The following is a 21747-nucleotide window of genomic DNA, read 5'->3' as shown; positions in this document are numbered from 1 at the left end:
TAACCCTATTAAGTATGTACTATAACTACCCCAACTTACAGATGAGGAGACTGAGGAATAGAGAGGTTAAGTAACATGCGCAAGGCCAGACAGCCAGAGCTGGCTTCTGACCCAGACCAGTCTGATTCTCAAAGTCTTAACGATTTTATTCTATTAATTTGTCAAGATAAGTCATTTTTAAAAGATTATTTTCTCAAAAAGTTCTTAGTGAACAATGAAGAGGGATAATCACTTATAACTTGTTGAAGCATTTAGTATTTTTCCTTTTAACACTAAGTTAGAAGCACAGTGAGGAACATTTATTTTTAACCATACTACTATTTTTTTGGTTTTGTTAAATTTGTATTATCAAATTTGTTACCAAGCTCACAAACTTCAGAAAAATTTGCAAGGGGCAAATAGTTTCTGACACTGCAAGTCTTTAATTCCAGTTTGACCTTAGAAGATCACATATCTATTGGTCTTTCCATGGGCACATGGAAAAGAGGCTAGAACACAGAGACATAGAATATAATGGAGAAAAGGGGTGAAATGCCTTTTAATGATACTTATAGATGAGATTTTGTGAGAATACACAAATATGGTCATGATAGATTATCTGAAGCAAAAAGACATACTAACATAAATTATAGTGACAAATAATAAGGAATATATAATCATATGCTAGCTTATACAGAGTACCATGGGAATGCAGCATTGAGAGCCATCATTAATACCAACCGAAGAAGTGGAAGAAGTCTTAAGAGAGAAGGCATTTTTAGGGATGGGTCACTGTTTCCAAAAAAACTAAAATAACAATTTAGGAAATGAATACTTCATTCATTAATTTTTCCTCAACTTTCATCATGAATTTACAGTCAAATACTTTGGTTTTTACCTGTAAATATCTTTAAAAATCATGAAAAGTTAAAATGAGCTTTAAAAAGAATGAGTGTTAGATCTCATAACACTGAAAGTGCAGTTTATAATATAGTAAAATTAAATAAAAAATACAAAATTAAATGACCTATTAAGTTAGTTACTCATTTCTTTGATTTCATTTAGCATTAATCTAACTCAGTGTGGAAGGTTACATTCCTACAGGTTTACACAGCTTAATGATTAACTATATTCACCTGCCAACCTCACTGTTTATGTGGCAAATAGTGACAGAAAGAGAGTTTAGAAGTCTAGGTCTGCTTATAGGAGAAAACTCGTTCCAAATCGCTTGAAATCGAATAATAGGATAAAAATGTACACGATTAAGCTCTTTCTTGTTATTGCTCCTCTAGTTATTTCTTCCAGAATTGATCAAGACTACTCATCACTGGATTCTATACCTCCAGAGCCAAAATCAAGATTTGCTATGTTAGATGATGTAAAAATTTTAGCAAATGGCCTCCTTCAGTTAGGACATGGTCTTAAAGACTTTGTCCATAAAACTAAGGGTCAAATTAATGACATATTTCAAAAACTCAACATATTTGACCAGTCTTTTTATGCTCTATCACTACAAACCAATGAAATCAAAGAAGAAGAAAAGGAACTTAGAAGAACTACATCCAAACTCCAAGTCAAAAATGAAGAAGTGAAGAATATGTCACTTGAGCTCAACTCAAAACTGGAAAGCCTCCTAGAAGAAAAAAGTCTACTTCAACAAAAAGTGAAATATTTGGAGGAACAATTAACCAAGTTAATTAAAAATCAACCTGAAATTCAAGAACACCCAGAAGTAACTTCACTTAAAGTAAGTAGAATTCAAAGAGTGTTCAGGATTATGTTTTCAATGTGGATCTTTTAAAAAAATATTTTAAGACATGCTACTTGAAGTACTTTGTCGCATTGTTGAAATATTTCATTTTTCAAGAAAAAAAACCTTCAGAAAATAAAATTTCCCATTATACTTTCAAGTTGGTTTTTATGTTTCCCTAACATTAAATATGAAAACAACTAAACGTACATTTCAGATGAAAATTACAAGTAATAAAATTTAGAACACTAAATTATTACAGTATTGCAAATTATTGGAGGCAAGTAAAAAGTTAAATGAATATAACTTTGAAACTATTTTCCCAGGTTTAAAGTGGATAAAGTAATACAGTAAATGGTAAAGATTTATTCCTATTAAAATGCTGGGGTTATTTTTATTTCATTGAAGTAAAGTTCAGGAAATCAGATTTTAGAGACAGTACATTTTAAATAAAACATAAAAACAAAAGTATGTACTATTTAAAAGAAGCATGCCAATATTCATTTTTCTAACTCAGCTTAAAAAATTAGATTGTGATAGAGGAAATTAGTCTAATTTAACAAAAGAGAAAGAAGAAAGAAACTGCTAACCAACCTACAATCTATTTCCAGACTTTTGTAGAACAGCAAGATAACAGTATCAAAGATCTTCTCCAGACCATGGAAGAACAATACAGACAATTAAACCAACAGCATAGCCAAATAAAAGAAATAGAAAATCAGGTAAGTCAACATTTTAATGCATGTATGTCCAATCTTTTACATAAAATTTAGGTTTATGAAAACATTGGACCCTTAAATTATTTAAAGTAATTATAGTTGAATTAAAAGGATCACATCAGCATGATTCTTAAGATTTTAGCCTCTGAGGGGCCGGCCCCGTGGCCAAGTGGTTAAGTTCGCGCACTCCTCTTCCGTGGTCCAGGGTTTCGTCAGTTTAGATCCTGGGTGCGGACATGGCACTGCTCATCAAGCCATGCTGAGGTGGCATCCCCCATGCCACAACTAGAAGGACCCACAACTAAAAATACACAACTATGTACCGGGGGGCTTTGGGAAGAAAAAGAAGAAAAAAAAAAAGAAAGATTGGCAACAGTTGTTAGCTCAGGTGCCAATCTTAAACAAAAAAAGAAAAGATTTTAGCCTCTGAAGCTAATACACTAGCCGGGTTTGAAGCTTGGCTCGAAAACTTTTGTGTGACCTTGAATAATTACCTAACCCCTCTGTCTCTCAGTTTCCTGACTTATTCTATGTCAATAGTAACAGAACCTATCTTATAAGATTGTTGTGGGAAACAAATAATTCATGTAGAGTATATCTTCAATATAGAAGCCAAAGTAATTTAATTAAAATTTAAATTAGATCATGCCTCTGTTCCAAACCATCTCACTCACAGTGGCCCCTAAGACTCCAGATGACCCTTATTACCTTCCTGGAGTGATCTCCTCTGCTCCAGTCCCACGGGCCTCTTCACTGTTACTCAAACACATCAAACATGCTGCCACTCAGGGCCTCTACTCTTGCTGTTCCCTCTGTCTGGAATGCTCTTTTCCCTGGTATCTGCATGACCCACTTGCATTCCTGTAGGTCTTTATCAAATGGAAAATTTCCAATGAAGCCCTCCCAGGTCACTTAATCAAAAATTACAATCCCCTACTCCCATCCTTGAAACCGGCTACCTCCCTCATTAATCTCTTTTTTTCTTAACACTTACCTCTACGAAACATAATATGTATTTTAGTTACTTATCTTGTCTGTCCCTACACTAGAATGTAAGCTCTATGAGTACAGAGATTTTCTTCCATTATTTTTATTGCTATAAGCCCGAGAATACAGAACACTGTCTGACACACAGTAGGCACTCAATAAATATTATGTTGAATTAATAAAGGTAATGTCATATCAGCACAGAGAAATCAATAAAAATTTGCTATGATTATTATTACTTTTATTATTAGAAACTGTGTGCCTGATAGTTAAAGTTCAACACCCAACAATATAATTAACATACAATGTAAACAACTGGCTAGGTGAAGAAGAGAGATACCTGTTTAGAATAAAGCTACATCAGAATCTAAGCATTCCAATATATAGTACCATAGTTCAAAAATATTAGTAATACTATTAAACAGGCATTCAAGAGAGTTCCAAAAATAACACAGATCCAGAGAAACCAGTAATAAAAAATAGTTGCCAAGAATTATAAAACATATATTACCACCAATTTCCATTAAAAAAACATATCATTATACATTTCAGTAATTTTATGACTCAATTTTAGCAGGTTAGTTTGCTAATTTATGAATCATAATTTGGTAGGTTATTTTTGCTAATTGTCCAAAAGGTTTTTTGCCAACTACTTTTGATTTCCATAATTTCCTTATTATGCTATTTTGCTAAATTCTTTTTTCCTATATCTTTTATTATGACAAAAAGAACCTGCTCACAAAAGCAAAATGTCACTATTATGAAATGTTTAATAATAAAATATGTGAAGAATCCAAAATAATAAATTTTTGAGTTGGGAGAATTCTTAGATCATCTGATCCAACTTTCACAAATTTAAATTAAGAAACCAAAGCTCTAAAAGGTTAAGTGACTTTAAGATCACACAGTTACTTAGTAGGAAAGACTAATCCCCAGTAAGTGCACTTTACAACAGATCCTCACGAATTAAGTCACAGGAAATGCCACTTACGCAGGCATCGACAACTATCCCTAATAACTCAAAATATTACATATTCTGCTTTTTTTCAGGCCATCAATAAGAAAAGTTATCAGTCAATCCAATGCAAACCCAGCACACTTAAAAATAAACTGTTAACTGCTAAACTAATAGACAATGGCATATTGAATATATTGAAAGTAAGCAAATAAGCTGGCCAATTTGTTCCTCTACAGTAATGTTTACATGTCAAAAACTATCAAGAAAGCAGCTTTGTTTTTAAACTCCCTGCTATGTCTTTAGGACAGGTCTGAGAATCAGTAAGACCTACAACTGAGAATTATTAAGTTTACAATCTGCCTGTTACTGAATAGAATATATATGCTATTCATATGAATAAGTAGAACATATTAAAATATTCTAAGCAAAGTCTCTTCCTTTGGACTTGCTGGGTTTTGACCAATTTCTGTTTTTTGCCTTTCTGCCTTTCTTTCCCCATATTTTTGAACTCATTTAAGTAATATGCCTGATTAAATATTTTGAGAACAGGTAATCTGTACAATCTGTATAGCATTACTTATCCTTTTTCAAATCAAAGCAATTAGCATATTATGAACTAAAAGATGCATATTAATTGTTCTTTTAATATCCTGATTCAGACTCCCCTAATTGTATATTCAGTACCATTTTTTAAAGTAAATTTATATTCTTTTATCAGTTAAGAAGAACTGGTATTCAAGAATCCACAGAAAATTCTCTTTCTTCTAAACCAAGAGCACCAAGAACTACTCCCTCTTTTCACTTGAATGAAACAAAAGATGTAGAGCATGATGGTAAGGCAATTCGGTGGGTTCTCTTCTTGAAGCTATCATCATCAAATTCTCCTATCTTCAACATTTTCATCAAAACTCCCTATTCTTATGGCCTGTTCTAGACTAAAAGAAAGTAAAGGGACAAATCCACCAAATAAAATGTGTCCATCTAAATTGGATCCTGGTAGGTTTTTTTTAAACCCTATAAAACACATTCTGAAGACAATCAGAGAAATATGAATATAGACTTGATATAAGATAATATGGAATTATTATTTTCTTGGATGTAAAAATGGTATTTCAGTTACGTAAGAGAATAATCTTAGTTTAAGAGATGCATGCTGGAATATCTAAGAGCTTAAGGGTCATAATGTTTGCAAATTACTTTCAAATAGCACAGCAAAATATCTATCTGTATGTATGTGTGCTTATAAAGCAAATATGGCAAAATGTTAACAATTGTTGAATACAGATGGAAAGATGACGGTATTTCTCTTCAAAGTTTCTTTGTACTTTCCTGTTTGTTTAAAATTTTTCATTAAAAAAACAAAAAGATGGGGGAACAAAATATCCATTCCCAAACAAACTTCTAAGAAATGATATATTCTCAAAACACATTTATGTTTTATGTAATTCATACAGAAAAAAAGTCTTCTGTTAGCTTCCTCCAAGTATGTTCACTCTTTTCACATGTATCTCTTGACTACCTGCTATGTACTAAGCACTATACTAATGTCTCATATGTGATATTTTACTTACATTCTTACTTCATCTAGCAAAAAAAATGTGTTTAAAATTCTCATTTTGTCACTTTTCTTAAAAAGATATCAGTTTGGTAACAACTATTTTGACATTCTTTGCATAACAAGCCTCCTAATAAAAATGCTTTAGCATAAAATCTTTTTTAGTAATACATTACTGAAAAAGGCCAAAAGCTACAGTCACCACAATTCCATAAAATGTCAAGTAAAACCTCAAGCTCTAAAGATATCACTCTTATTACTGTATCTTATGTAATAACATTCTGTTGATTCTAGACTTTCCTGCTGATTGTACCACCATTTATAACAGAGGCGAACATACAAGTGGCATCTATTCCATTAAACCCAGCAACTCTCAAGTTTTCAATGTCTATTGCGATGTTATATCAGGTAAAACTAACCTAAGGAGAAAACGGACAGTAGGTAGTTAAGGCTATTCACTACCTATTAGTGAGACTAATCCTGTTATCTTTGTTCTAAATATATATATAAAATTATATATATCATATACACGAGTAGTTACATAGATCTAGTACTTATATTTGTCTTGTTTATGCATTTACTCATGCATTTATTCAATATTCTCCATCTTTTTCCATAAAATAATCTGAAATGACTCTTAGTCAATAAACTCATTAAGACATTCATTAGTTGTCCTTCACTTAACTTCTTGGGACCATAAAAATAATAAAACATTATTACCATAACAACATTAATAACTACCCTATACAAATACCAATTAAAATCAAACCAATAAAACTATTTTATTATATCTGTAAGCATCAATCTACTAAAAATACACAATTTCATTCATTATATTCAGGTAGCTCATGGATATTAATTCAACGCCGAATAGATGGATCACAAAACTTCAATGAAACTTGGCAAAACTACAAATATGGTTTTGGGAGGCTTGATGGTAAGGTTGCTTCATCCATTCATCCATTCATTCTGACTGGGAACTAGGAACACAACCATAAATGAGGAACAGTCCCGGCCTTCAAAGAACTTAACAAATAATTACACATCTGTTAGTAATTACACTTATTACAATTGTCTTTATTTGAATTATACTTATCACAATTACATGTCTATTCTTAATTATACTTATTACAATTTAATTCAATGGCTTCTAGTTATGATAATTATAAAGACAATTTTGATTAAGTGCTATGTGCTTTGATAAATGGTAAATGCTATGAATGAACTACCAAGAAAAGCATCCTTATCACTGGTAACTGTACTTTTTTATTAACGTTTTAGATATCAATTATTTGGAGGTTGAAGAGACAAGGAAGCTGTCAGATATACAGAACAAAATGTTTAGATTTCAATCATTTAAATATAAATGTATACTATAGAATGTGTGGTTTAAAATAAATTAGTTAACTCAATGCAAATTACTATATTTTGATTACAAAATAAATAAGTAAAATAAAAATAAATAACAGAGGTTTAAAATCCAAAAGCACATTATAAAAATCCATAAATAATGTACAAGTACTTAAAGTGAAAAACATTATTACACCCAATTTTTAGACAGTACTATTTGACCATTTAAAAAATTCTACATTCAAACTGCCAGTTAAATCCCTAACTAAAAGGTATAATCAATATTTTACAGCTCTGAATGTTCTAAGAGTGAGTGTCACCCAAAAATAAAAGGCTAACAGTTAAGCCCAGAGTACTCAGTTATTTCTATAAGTAAGCCATTTGTACTTGCAATCCTTAAAATGAAATCTCCTACTAATTCAATAGCAATAAGACAATTTTGACTCTTCCTTAAATATTTTAATAAAAAGGATTGTGATAATTAAAGAGAGATCTATTTGTATTTATGCTATGTTTTTAACTCTAAATAAAAATAATTTTTAAAATTATAGAGAAAAGTTATTAAGAATTACATTTTTAAATTTTAAATGTTTTTGAAATTTTATTCCCTTCTTTTTCTACAAAGAAAACATAAATATCAAGCAAATATCAAAGGCCAAGTCTATATCTGAGGGCAATAACATTATTCTTATTCTTATTCTTATCATCCAACTTTTTGAGAATACTTAAATCTCTCGATAGTATATGGGTATTAATAAACAGCTGACAGTAAAGCCAGTACATATAAGGAGCTAGAAGTAAGATAATATCCTACCAATGAATGGACTTAAAAATATCTAAAATAGCTTACGATATTTCACTCGTGAAATATGTCTTATAATATCCCCTCCAGAAATGATAATCAGATTTTAGGCAGACTTATTCATATTTTTAACATTTTTTGTACATATACCTATCTTCAACAAAATTGGTTTAAAAAGAAAAACTTCAGAGACTAAAATAACCAAAAGAGTCAACACTAAAACAACTCATTACTTGCACCAATAAAAAAACTGTTGGTATCTAATGTGCAGTTAACATCAACAGATTTGTACTTTTCTTTTCAGGAGAATTTTGGTTGGGTCTAGAGAAGATATACTCCATAGTAAAGCGATCTAATTACATTTTACGAATTGAGCTAGAAGACTGGAAAGACAACAAGCATTATATTGAATATTCTTTTCACTTGGGAAATCATGAAACCAACTATACACTACACCTAGTTGAGATTACTGGCAATGTCCCCAACGCACTCCCGGAACACAAAGATTTGGTGTTTTCTACTTGGGATCACAAAGCAAAAGGACAACTCAACTGTCTAGAAAGTTATTCAGGTATCCTTTTCCTAATATCAATACTTTACTTTCATATCTTCTAAATGTCTTCTCAAAGTATTAGCTAATATCTACAACAACTCTTTAAAATCTAAATCCCAAATAAACATTTTCTCTATAGGTAAAAATCTCTTAATGTAAGTATTCATTTGGTTCTAGTGCAACTAGGTATTTTACCTCTAATCCTTCTCAGATATTAAATTGTTGGTGGTGTACAGAAGACTTATACAGATTATTTAAAACCGGGATGAATGCGTACAACGCCGTCATAGTTATAGGAAATGAAGATATATTCATGGGGAAATATAACAACATTGACTACATTTGAGTTTGTATCCATTAACTTCCATATCTGTCTTCTTCAGGAGGCTGGTGGTGGCACGATGTATGTGGGGGAGACAACCCAAATGGTAAATACAACAAGCCAAGATCAAAAACTAAGCCAGAGAGGAGAAGAGGAATATGTTGGAAGTCTCAAAATGGAAGGTTATACACTATCAAATCAACCAAAATGCTGATCCATCCAATAGACTCAGAAAGCTTTGAACTAAGGCAAATTAAAAAGCCAATGAATTAAACATTAAACTCATCCCACGTTACTGTGGTTTAATAATCTGGTATTAAATCCCTAATAGAAGGTTTTAGAAATATATTATTTTAAAACCACTATCAATTTAAGATTAAACATATCGTCTGCCACATCACCTCAAAGAACACCACTTACCTTTCTCAACCAAAATTCCTATGATATCATTTATTCATATATTTTGTGACGTAGGAATCAATTTTAGATGGTCACTATCTAAATTTTAACCAATGGGTAAATTTTTAAATAACTTTTTTAAAATAAAAAACTAACAAAACTTTTAATTTTAAAAGTCATCAGTGGGCTAATTTCACAACTTTCTTAATTTGAAAAACTAGTGTTAGTGTTCTTGCTAAAATCCTAAGCTTGAAGCCAAATGAAGCAGGGTGACATACTGTACTGAAATAGGTTCACCGTCTTAACAGTGCAGCACATCATGATTACTAAGTCATATTGCCTTTAGTATCACTGAACCTTAACGCATTTGTTAATTTATCTATACTGTACACATTTTATATATTTTAACACAATACTGTGAAAACAATTTTAAACAGATCTTGTCATAATACAATAAGAATGAATCTATTTGTGGCATCAAGTTAAAGTTTAATAATTTATTCCCCCCGGATGTGATATGAGTCTAACACTCATGTGTAGGTTTTCAAATAGACTTAAAAATCATAACAAGTTATTGAATGTTTAAAAATCCTGACAGACATGTATATATGCTCCAAACTGAATAAAGACTCAGTCCTCTAAATTACAGAAATTTAAGTTCTTGTCTTTTTTATTGATATCCAATAGAAGTATGATTATGTTATTTCTAATTTAAATTCTAAATCCTCAAGAATTATTAGATGCAAATCCTTTGACCATAATATCACTTGTCAGTTGTTTTGTTATGTTTTTGCTGAGGAAGATTTGCCCTAAGCTAACATCTGTGCCAATCTTGCTCTGTTTTTTATATGGGTTGCCACCACAGAATAGCTGCTGACGAGTGGTCTAGGTCCACACCCAGGAACTGAACCTAGGCCGCCGAAGCAGAGTGCACCTAACTAGGCCACAGGGCTAGCCCTTAGTATTTATTTTTAAATAAGTTTTTAAAGAAATGATCAAAGATAAATAAAATTTTGAATTAAACTTAGTTTTTAAAGGATATCATGCCCAAGATATATAGTAACTCACCTTAGTCAATAAATATTCAGCATTAAGTATTTTAAATTACCCTATACATGTCATATATATTTTCATATGACATATAATATATATTTATATATACATATCTATATGTACATATATTATACATATATGTACATATATATATACATATACATTTATACATATTTTTATATATGACATATGTAAATATGTATGATCTATGTGGATCTTACATAGATATCTTGTTCCAACAAAGTACAATAGAATAAAGGCAAGAATATGTTTCAGTTTTCAGAACCACAGCCAACCTGTCAAAATCGACATTTTAGAGCCAGAATGCCAAAATGACTTTTTTCTTTAAAAAAAACAGGAGGGAGTTTTCAAATGCAAAATAATGCATTATTTAATATACCATTGCTTCCTCTGTTTGTTTTCCAATTTTTCATAATTCTCACAGAATATGTTTTAATTTGTCCCTTTTAGGAGTACCAAGTTTTTTCTGCATATAAAGCTCAGATTGAGAGAGAATTCTGGTAGAGAAAGCATTTTTTTTCTTTATGGTCCTAATTTCAAAAGTGTTTGAATTTCACCACTACCTCACAATTGTCAAATGTAATGCGGCTTTCTTCAGTCCACATTCTCTTGGATCTCCCCACTACTACTACTAACAATGTTCTTTTTCAAAATTTGACCTTCCTTTTGCCCCCACAATACTACTACACTCTCCAAAGATCCTCCCTAACCTGAATCCATCCTGATAGCCCTATTCCTTCCTACTATTTTATTTAGTAGCAGGGGCCAAAGCACAATCTTCAATCATCTCTTCTACTGACCCTCAGAAATTCTATCTACTCTCATGGACTCATCTATTTTCCAAGAATAAAGTTCTGGAATCTATGTGCTCACCCCAGACTTCTCTCCACTTCCCCTTCTTACACTGCCTACCTGCCATTTCTCCTTCTAATATCCTACAGCCTCCTCGATCCAACATGTCAAATAACAATTCATCAACACCTTACTGCCTCTGCTGGTCTGTCCTCCCTTTCTACATTTCACATTCTCCTCTTTACCTCTTTATATCCAATACTGGCACTACCACGTCTCCAGCTGTAGAAGCTTGCAACCCAGGAGATATCTGTGGCTTTTTACTCAACTTTGTAAAGCACCTCTCCTGTACCATAAGCCACTAAATCCAATAAGATCTTCTTTTGAAAAGTCTCCTAATCTTAAACACTTTCTTTCCATTTCTACTGCCAAAAATCTACCAAGGACTGCTTTTAACCTGAGCCTTAAATTAACTAAGTAGTCTCCTGCCTGGCCTCCCAACTTTACATCTATCTCTCATCAATTGTCCTCAAACAAATTTACAATGACTGCATACTACTTTGACCGATGTTGTTCAAACATGTCTATTAAAAGAGTGTAACAGCTGAGGATAAAGAAAACATAGCCTCACAAGTTCTGGAGTTATAGGTTGAAATGGCTTGATATAAGCACAGATTTCTTTTAAAATCTTATTAGCTTTTTATCTTAAATCTTTGACTTTTATAATTCCATGTGAATTGTATTTCCTACTCCATAAATCTATCTTCATATAAAAATAGGTATTTCTTTCCCAGATTTTCTAAAAAGTCAAGTTCCTGAAAGATGTGTCATGTTTATCCTGTGGACTTACATATCCCATATAGCTGTGCCATCCCAAGAATGTGTACCCCAACTAGAAGAACATAAGCCTCCAGAACAAAATCCAAATCTCTTCCAGGTATTCAAAGATTTCCATAATCTGACCCCAAATTACCTCTTTAACCATTTCTTGCCCAACACAAACCCTCAGCTCTAACCAAAATGATCCACTTTTAAACATTCCCTTTATGGTGTCCTAGTACCATTCCATTTGTCTAGAATGCCTCCCCATATCTTTCTGCTTGGTTAGGTCCTGTTTACACTTCAAGGTACAGATCATCTCACTTTTTCCACAAATATTCTAGTAAATGGAGGCTCCTTCCTCTGAAACCTTGTAGCATTACTGTTTGTACCTCTCAACTGGCACTTAGCAAATGAGAGAAACGTAAATCTGGCAAATCATATAATAAAAATTCTGAAAAATAGTAATAAAAACTCTAAGAGCACCACAAGTAATCAATCTACTTGGTTTAGTGAAGTACTGCAAAATTTCTATACCAAGAGTTTACTCTGAACCAGTGTGAATTTTACTGAGAGCAAGTATACACGTCTCATTTCAGGGGTACCTACTGTAGCACACTCTCTGTCATCTTAGAACCAGCATGTTTTCATGCTTGTATCTTTTCTTCCTGAGAGCGTAACTCATGGAAATCAATTAACTCACTAACCAAAAATGTACTCATTAACCAGTATTTATTGAGTACCTACTATTTGCCTCCTTTATGAAACCTATTCCAGATATGTATTGTTACGTATTCCACATTCTATTACAGGATAATCAAATTTCTTTGTGTTTCTTCCCATCACTAACAACCACAAGTGTTGCATTTATGTATCTATGTATGTATGTGATTATCAACCTAGCAGTTTTAAAGACTGAAAAGAAGTGACCAAACGGTTAGCCCTTTCATCAAAGTCCAGTGTTATGACGGCAAATCAACCAGGGCAAAATTACTCAATTGGTGTGAAATGTGCGGTTCAAGGTCATCAAAGTAGGATCGACAGCCTCCCATAGTAAGCCTTTATAAAATGAGGTATCAAAGACATTTTAGAAAATATAAAGTCAAAATTTCCATCTAAAGGGCCGGCCCCATGGCTGAGTGGTTAAGTTCGCATGCTCCCGCTTCGGCGGCCCAGGGATTCGCCGGTTTGGATCTGGGTGCCAACATGGCAGTGCTCATCAAGCTATGCTGAGGCGGCATCCCACATAGCACAACCAGAGGCACTCACAACCAGAATATACAACTGTGTACTGCGAGGCTTTGGGGAGAAGAAGGAAAAAAAAAATCCATCTAAAACATAAAAACTGTATTTCTAAATTCATATATTTAACCCTAGGAACAATCATACATCCAACAAAGTAATTAGGTATATTTGAAAGTCTGAAAGATGTAAGGCTCCGTTTATCTTCAAATAAGCAACTAAGTCTCGGTTTACATACCCTGTATATGGGAATAATTATATCTTTGCCAAATTTACTTCTTAGGGTTGTTGTAACCATCAAGTAAGACACTGTATTTCAATGGTTTTATGAATGATAAAGTTCTAAACAAATGTATACACTTGTAAAAACTGGATCTTGGGTATCACTTCACATCTCTTTAAGTAAATAATCTGTACAAATACTACCTAATGAAAATACTCATTCTCAGATAGGACAACAAAACTGCTCTCTTCACATTCTGCTACTATTTCTGGAATTTTACTCCTCTTGGAGTCTGACATAACACTCCATAGTGTTCAAATGCAATCCCCTAACTAAAAACGCCTCAGTGGCTTTGTTAAAATGTTAGGAAACAGAACTCCCAACTCAAGAATTTTTGTAGTGAAAATAAACTAGGTCCAATTAGATAGAATAAAAGCCAGAGTGATATATCTAGGGCAAAACCAAAACAGCAGAATGTGTGCCAATAGCTTGAGACATCTATGAAAACTAAAAATAAACACAAAGACCAACACTCTCTAAAGCATGGAATCATAAACTTTTAGGTTTTTAGGTTTTAGGTTTCTTTAGGGGAAAAAGTTTTACCAGTAAATAAAAAGCTTAGTAAACTACTCAAGAAAAAAACTGCTACAAAGTAAAATTATAAAGCAATTATAAGACATTTGAAATGACATTGTGGCTAATTTTTTTAAAGTCCTTACCTGTTAGAAATATATAGTGAAGGATTGACAAGTCAAATGATATGATGACTAGGCTTTGTTTTAGAGTACCATAAAAAAAAAAAATGGGACAGATAATAGATAAAACAAGAATGACAATGAAGGTTAGTCATACGGTTCTATTTACTTCTGTGTGTGTATGTACTTTTCCATTATAAAAAGTTTAAAACTATATTCAGATTAACGCACAAATAACATATTTACTAAGAATTACTAAGAGATGCTTGGGGCATAATACTAACTGCTAAAGTCCAGATCAAAATGAACTGTATCCTTCCATTGTGTTCCTCACATTGATTGTTACCACTATGAACGACTGAATTCATTCATATATTCTTAGTAACACCATATTTGCTAGATATAGTCTTTCAAAAAACTGGAAGAAAAACAGAGATACAATAGTTCAATAGGTGACAACTAAGGCTATCGTTGGGAAAGAGGTGAACTCTAACAACCTTGCCAAGAATAGCAGGCGCTCTGTGACAGCTCTCTTAAAAACTGGATGTCAATAAAACATACAAACATTTGGCTCAGTGAGATGTACCTTGATCTCCACAACTCAAACACAACAGTGGTGGTCAAGTACAAATCTGGAGCACGAGCAACATCACACACAATCTACTATCTAACTTTCAGATGATTTCAGATAGCCAGTAAAAAAAACTTTTTTCCACCAACAGGAAAGGGCTCTTTATTTGGTTATTTTAAAATAACAATTGCACTAGTATTTTTTCTATAATACCATGATAGCTTAAGTATTTCTTCGATAAAGCAAGCATTAGATGTACATAATCTCCATTTGTTTGGCACTCTAAGAAACGTATCATTCATTTCCTAATCGCTAGAAACTATTATATATTTGTGTATCCTCATTTACCCCTATAGGGGATTTGAAAAGACAGGGTCCCTCCTGGGTTAACACTGCACAAAGATAACTACATGTGAGGGGAAAAGAAAAGAGTTTGTTTAAGTGTGAAAACGTCTAACTTTAAGAACAGCTTAATAATAGTTTTTTTAAAATATCTTTGAGAAATCTCAATAATATCTTCAAAAGTAGATTTTTTTAAAATGTAAAAAACTAAAAATAAACTAAATATATATATTTTTTATATATATACCCTTTTAGACAGCTTTTTCTAAATTGTCTGCTAGTGATCATAAAAATTGGACGCAAAAGGTTTTAAGTAATAGGAAATCTGTTACTTTCAGAAAACAGTTCTTTTCCTATTTTTCACCTCAGTCAAATGTTTGCTTCAATTGTGTCCCTTTCATTTTCCCTTTATTCAGACAGTAATTTTTTAAATCCTTTTTAACCTAAGACCCTTTAAAATACAGTCAAGTTCATACTAAAAATAAATACAATGTGTAAATATTTTCTTAAAATTCACAATAAAAATGCTTAAATTTCTGGGTTTTTTGGATACAAATCTGAACGCTCGGGAACATAAGCTCTGTCATCTATAAAACAGGGGTAGTCATGGTGGTTCTTCGCAGGCTGTGATACAGTGTTAATGAGAGGATGGCTACATGTACACTAAAAGGAGTCCTAGCGTCAACTTTACTTTCTTTTTTTTTAACATTATTCATTGGGAAAATGCACACATACTGGTTTGCATAATGACCACTAGTGTGTATTATCAGAAATTGTGGCTTGCCCTGAAGCTTCCTACCTCAGAAGGTAAATGCAAACTGAGCCAGAAGAGTATTATTGGGATCCAGCACAATTCAGTCAGCAAACATTTATAGAAATTTATGTAAATTTTTTATAATATGTTTGTTAGCTGTTCTGTTGAGGTTTTCATATATCCCCTCTTGTCATTCTGAAATCATTTCTATCCATGCTACATTTTCTAGATATGCTAAAGGTTTTTTTTATAAGTTATAAATTCCTAAAATATGAGCTGTCTATAAGACTAGATTTTTTTTAACAGTACTAAGTAGAATAAGCAACCTATATGATTTGGCACTCAGGTCTCAGGGACATTGAAGGCCCAAGTAATAATACAAGGCAGGTCACTACTGCCTTTGATAACCTCCCTTTTTAAATCATTATTTTATCCAATTACACCGGAAAAGCCCAGTACCCAAATGCTTTCAAACCAACGTCTCTCAGGTTGTGTAACACTCAGGTAAATGTAAGCGACTAAAGCCAGTGGTAATAACAATGAATAACTTCTGTTGAGCATTTAACCTGTGCCAGGCACTTTGCAGAAAGTTTTACATGTAATAACCTGTTTAATCCTCACAAATTTCTAAGATATGGGTACTTTTATTATCCTCATTTTGAACGAAGGTAAACCAGTCAATTCTTAGTTTTAAATAATTTCTAAAAATAACGTATGGTTACAAAATATTGGTTACAGGAACCCATCTCCCAAATTTTCATAAGATACGCGTATAGTCACGCCATTTCAAGTAACATAAATACTGTTATTTACTTATATAAGTTGATTTTTTTAAAAGCATAAGTCAATTTTATAATCACTGTATCTTTTTACCAAAAGGAAGTTTTTTGGCGAAAAAGTAACAAGAGGAAAAGAAAGCAACAGAATATAGTAACCATAATCCTACTTCTATATTCTCATACACCTAACTTTCTTTACTCCTCTGAAGCCACCGCATACTAGAAAACTATTAATCTCTTTTTTAAACAAAATAATGTCTCCTTCCTGCTTCAACAGTTTTCACTGGTAACGTATTACTAACAGAGCACTATGATCATCTCCACATTCTAAGACACTTAGTAACTCTGACATCCTATATCACAATTTATCAATGTTTGTTAATGAGTTAAAGTATTTTACATGAGTTCGTCATAGGCTGTACACAGGGTGAAAAAAGGTTATGCAAAATTCTAACCTGAAACAAAGTTATTTTGATGAAAAATATTAATGCCTAAAGCAGTATTCATATTCAATAAATGTTTAATAGGAATAAACCTAATTTTGTTTTTAAGATTGGCACCTGAGCTAACAACTGTTGCCAATCTTCTTTTTTTTTGCTTTTTCTTCCCAAATCCCCCCAGTACATAGCTGTATATTTTAGTTGTGGGTCGGAATAAACCTCATCTTATTGACAAGCTTAGCTGTTCTATTCTCTGGGAATAAACAGCTTACTCATGGTGAAAGAAGAATAGTTCTTTACACATTTACGGAATCATTTGTCAAAAAGCTTTTCCCCTACAATATACTTTCACTAATAATGAGCATCAGCTCTATAGTTAGTGTTTAGATACAGTCCAATCTAAAGTCACTGAGATACACTAAAAGATCTCTCAAGGTCATTCCCAAGCTAATATTTGCTATAAATTCATTCTTATACTTGAAAAGTTTACTCCAAGAGTAGAAAATATAGTTCTTGAACAATAAATTATCCTTACTAAAGCTAAACACTTCCAATTATAAAGCAATTAATCACAAAAACCAAAAGCAAATTCAAATAAACAAGTTATCTTAAATAGTTACTAATACATGTTAACACAATTTCCATAAATTCATACAGCAAAACCATACTAACTTATAATTTATAAAATCCACTTCAATCTTTTAATGTATTAACTTTTCCATCTCCTCCAGAAGGAGGTACCTGATGCATTAAAATTGGATACACACTTAAGAGAAAACAATAAGCAACCTTATTTAGGAAAATGCCTTCTCACTTGGTATAAGCTCTCTACCCAACTCCCATTCAAGTCTTGTAACTGGTCTAGATTTTCTATCTTGGCCCTAGTTTCCATTACTTCACAGACATGATACTCCAGGATGCCATTTCCATCAAATGTTACACTTAGGTCAATTGTTAAGTTATTAAAAAATTATTAAACAAAGATAAGTAATGACATACATTTTGAGGCTAATAACAAGGTAAATAAAAATGTTCTGCCTGCTCTAATTAAAATGTAGCAACTAATTAAATAGCGGTGAGGATTTTAATTTTATTTATACTGTATATAATTATGAATGTTGGTTGTCCTATTATCCCAAAGGATGAAGAAGATAGAAAATAAGACCTGAGTTCAACTCTAAATAAGTTTCTTAATCTTAGCCTTATTTTTCTTAGCTATAAATGGAGATAAATAAGTAATACTGCCAGGGTTATATAATTTATAAGATTCCTATGACACAATAAAACAACTTAAATGAAAACAATTTATATACTATAAAGCACAAAATAAATGTTATCCTATCAGCATATCACAAGAAAGTTCAGAACACCAAAGATAAAACAACTCAGAAAACCCCTCAAGAGAAAAAACAAGACACAAAGGATTAGCAATCAGAATAATATTAGACTACTCAAAAGCAACACATAAAGCCAGAAGACAGCTGAGTCATGTTTTCAAAATTCTGACAAAAAATTATTTACAACTTAGAATTCTGTACCCAACAAAACTAGCAATTCTGGAGTACCAGTAAAATAAAGATAGTAATCAGACATAAAAGGTCTCAAAAAATTTATTCCCATACACCCTATTTCAAGAAGATACTGAAGGTTCTTCAGTGAAATGGGTAAACGAAGAAAGAAAAGTATCTGGAAAATAAGGATTCCATTGCAGAAGAAATACAAAGTGAGTTTCCGAGATAATGGTAAATAGGCCCCAAGGTGACAACTGTACAGTAAGCCTAGTGGCCTGGAAAACCTCCCCTGCTGTACTAACTTAAATTGTAGTTTAAGGGGGGCTAAGGAAGCTACAAGAGGGAAATGATTGATTATCTGATGTAGTTACTGTACTACAAGAAGCCTGACAGAGAGTTTTAGTGATAACACATAGAAAAGCAGGGAAAAGAAATCATGTCACTACTCCAAGGAAAATTAAAAGCTATATAAAATAAATGAGGGAGTCAAATCATAGAAACCTACATGGCTCAGCTGCAAAACCAGTTATATAATAATCAAAAACATAAAAGAAAATTAACATTGATTTAGTGAAAAACTGGGATATAACTTTATTTGGAAGAGATGACAAGTATATGTACTTTTTAGGGAGGAGGATGTAAGAGTTAAATCTTCATCTTCTATAATAGTAAATAGATATTGTTTAAAGCTGAAAAAAATCAATAAATAGCAGCACTGAATATGTTATTTAGAAACAAGAAGTAAAATATCAAAATAAGGAGCAAAAGAGTTAGTGATTGACACTGAAGATGAGACATCAGGGTAGTGAAATGTTGGTAGCAGTAAAATGAAGAATCTCTGTTTTTAATTTTAAGCCTTACGATACTATAAACTTTCAGTATATTCATACAATTCTTTCAAAAAATATAAAGGTGTAAAACAAGCAGAAAAATTAAAGAAAAGACCAAAGTGCCCAATTTCCATTTTCTTTGTCTCCAAAATAATGCAAGCAGAGGCAGGATAGATAAATACAAGTTAGGCATGCTCTAGATGAGATTCCTATACTAGATAAGAGGCAGAGGTGATTACACCTAAATTGTTCAATACAAATCTTGGACTATACAATCACTTCTTCCTTCCATGTCCTTTTAACTAGTAATACATAATTTGTAGGAGAACAATTTATATTATTTTGTTTCTTTTAAAAGCAATATATATTTTCTTTAGCCTATCTTCCAGGAATTTTATTCACATTAAGTGCCAATTACATGCTATGCTTTGTGCTCTGTACCCTCACAAAGAGAAGACAAGTATTAGTATCTCATGCTTTATTAATAAGAAAATTGAGTGGCCAATAAATTAAGTAACTTGTCCTAAGTCACCCAAATAGTAAACAGGGGAGTCAGAAATGACATCTATATCTATATGACTGTGAATCCCATTCTCATATTAGTTTCTTATTTCTTAACTCTCTGAATAAATATTTACTGTGTGCCTTCTACTTGCTAAGACACTATTCTAAAAGTTGGAGATTAAATGGTAAACAAAATAGACAAGTTCCTGTCCTTTACAGTAATTACACTCTAATGAGAAAAACAAAAAATGATGCTGGAACTACACATTATAATGCCAGATAATGAGAAACACAAAGACGGGAAAGAGCTGGAGGAGGGAAGCAGTGGATTTTCTTGTAGTGGAATCAAAAACCCTGTAAAGGTCTAGGGGAAAACATTACAAGAAAAGAGAAGAACAAATGGAAAAGCCATGGGCAGAACTAAATTTTGTTCGTTCAAGGACGAACAAAAAAGCTACTGAGGCTAAAGTGAAATGAGCAAAGCAGAGTTAGGATATGAAATTATTGGCAAAGATAGGAGTCAGACTATTTTGAGTGTTAGTGACTATTATAAAAAATTCATTCTTTTTTGGCTTGTAATGGAAGCCAATGGAGACTTCTAGACACAGGAATGAATGATCGGATTTATAACTTTTAAAAATCTCTCTGGCTGCAATGTTGAGAACTGACTGAGGCAGAAACAGAAATAAGATGATCAAATTAGAAAGGTATACCAATTTCAAGATCAGCAGCTGTCCAATATGACAGCTTCAAGCCCCATGGGGCTAGTGAGCATTTGAAATGTGGCTCATCTGAATTGAGATGTGCTTTAAGTATAAAATACACACCAGATTTTGAAGGCTTTCAATAGGAGAGAAAAAAGTAAAATATCTCAATAATTTTTCATATTTATTCCATGTTGAAATGATAATATTTTAGATATATTGGGTTAAATAACACATAATCAAAATTAATTTCACTAGTTTCTTTTTATTTTTTTAATGTAGCAACTATAAAATGTTAAACTACAACTGTGGTCCCCATTATATCTCTATTTGACAGCGCTGCTCTAGATGGTGACTTAGACTAGAGTTTTAAAGGTAGAGGAGCTAAGAAGTATTGGATTCAGGATACATTTTGAAAGTACAGCCTACAAAACATGGAGGAGAAAATGTGAAGAGCAAGAAAAGGAGAGAAATCATTTTGATTCCCAAAATTTTGTCCTCCAGAACTGGGTAAATGGTGGCGAAATATACTAAGTAGGGAAGTCTGGGTTAGAATCTTCTGTCCAAGCTGCCCTTTTGGGTATCCTCACAGACAGGTCAAGTCATGGTCTCAGCATTCACAAATAAAGGAAGCATCGTTCATAAGGAGGATATGCAAATGGTACCCCTGGAACTGTGTAGTGTCCAGCCTAAAAAGCTGTATCCAACAAGAACTCTTTGGATAACGGATACTCACCAAATACTGTTGATTCAACTGTTAGAACATAGTTCAGACACATAAATTTGGTTCATGTGTAATGCTAGATTCTGTTAGTAAGAACATTTGATGAAATAAAACAACTGAGTTCAAGTGTTTTAATCTAACAGCCCACAATTCAAACGCTAGCTCCACCACACTAAAGTAAACTTAACCTCTCTATCCCTCAGTTCACTCACTTCTCAAATGAAGGCAACACCTACCTCAAGCTCTGAAGACTGAGTAAGACACCATATGTAAGGTAATTAACATTATACTTGGCACACAGTAAAAACTTAATATATTACAGCTATTAATAAAATCATGAAGTAGGAAATGGAATAAGTAACAAAGCTA

The 21747-nt window shown here is 32.4% G+C and overlaps 2 protein-coding genes across 27 annotated transcripts in view; one reads left to right on the top strand and one right to left on the bottom strand.

Moving 5' to 3' along the window:
- Positions 1-21747, bottom strand: part of DOCK7 (dedicator of cytokinesis 7) — a 211200-nt gene that overhangs the window by 123412 nt on the left and 66041 nt on the right. The gene's annotated exons all lie outside the window — the stretch shown is intronic.
- Positions 1108-10031, top strand: ANGPTL3 (angiopoietin like 3). The gene is made up of 7 exons (XM_001501065.5): positions 1108-1726; positions 2341-2451; positions 5112-5226; positions 6243-6356; positions 6790-6885; positions 8405-8671; positions 9037-10031. Exons 1-7 carry the CDS (start codon positions 1232-1234, stop codon positions 9246-9248), a joined length of 1410 nt encoding a protein of 469 aa, XP_001501115.1. The 5' UTR covers positions 1108-1231; the 3' UTR covers positions 9249-10031.

Source organism: Equus caballus, chromosome 5, assembly GCF_041296265.1.
Source record: "Equus caballus isolate H_3958 breed thoroughbred chromosome 5, TB-T2T, whole genome shotgun sequence".
NCBI classification, from domain to species: domain Eukaryota; kingdom Metazoa; phylum Chordata; class Mammalia; order Perissodactyla; family Equidae; genus Equus; species Equus caballus.
This window is presented reverse-complemented; position numbering and strand designations above follow the sequence as displayed.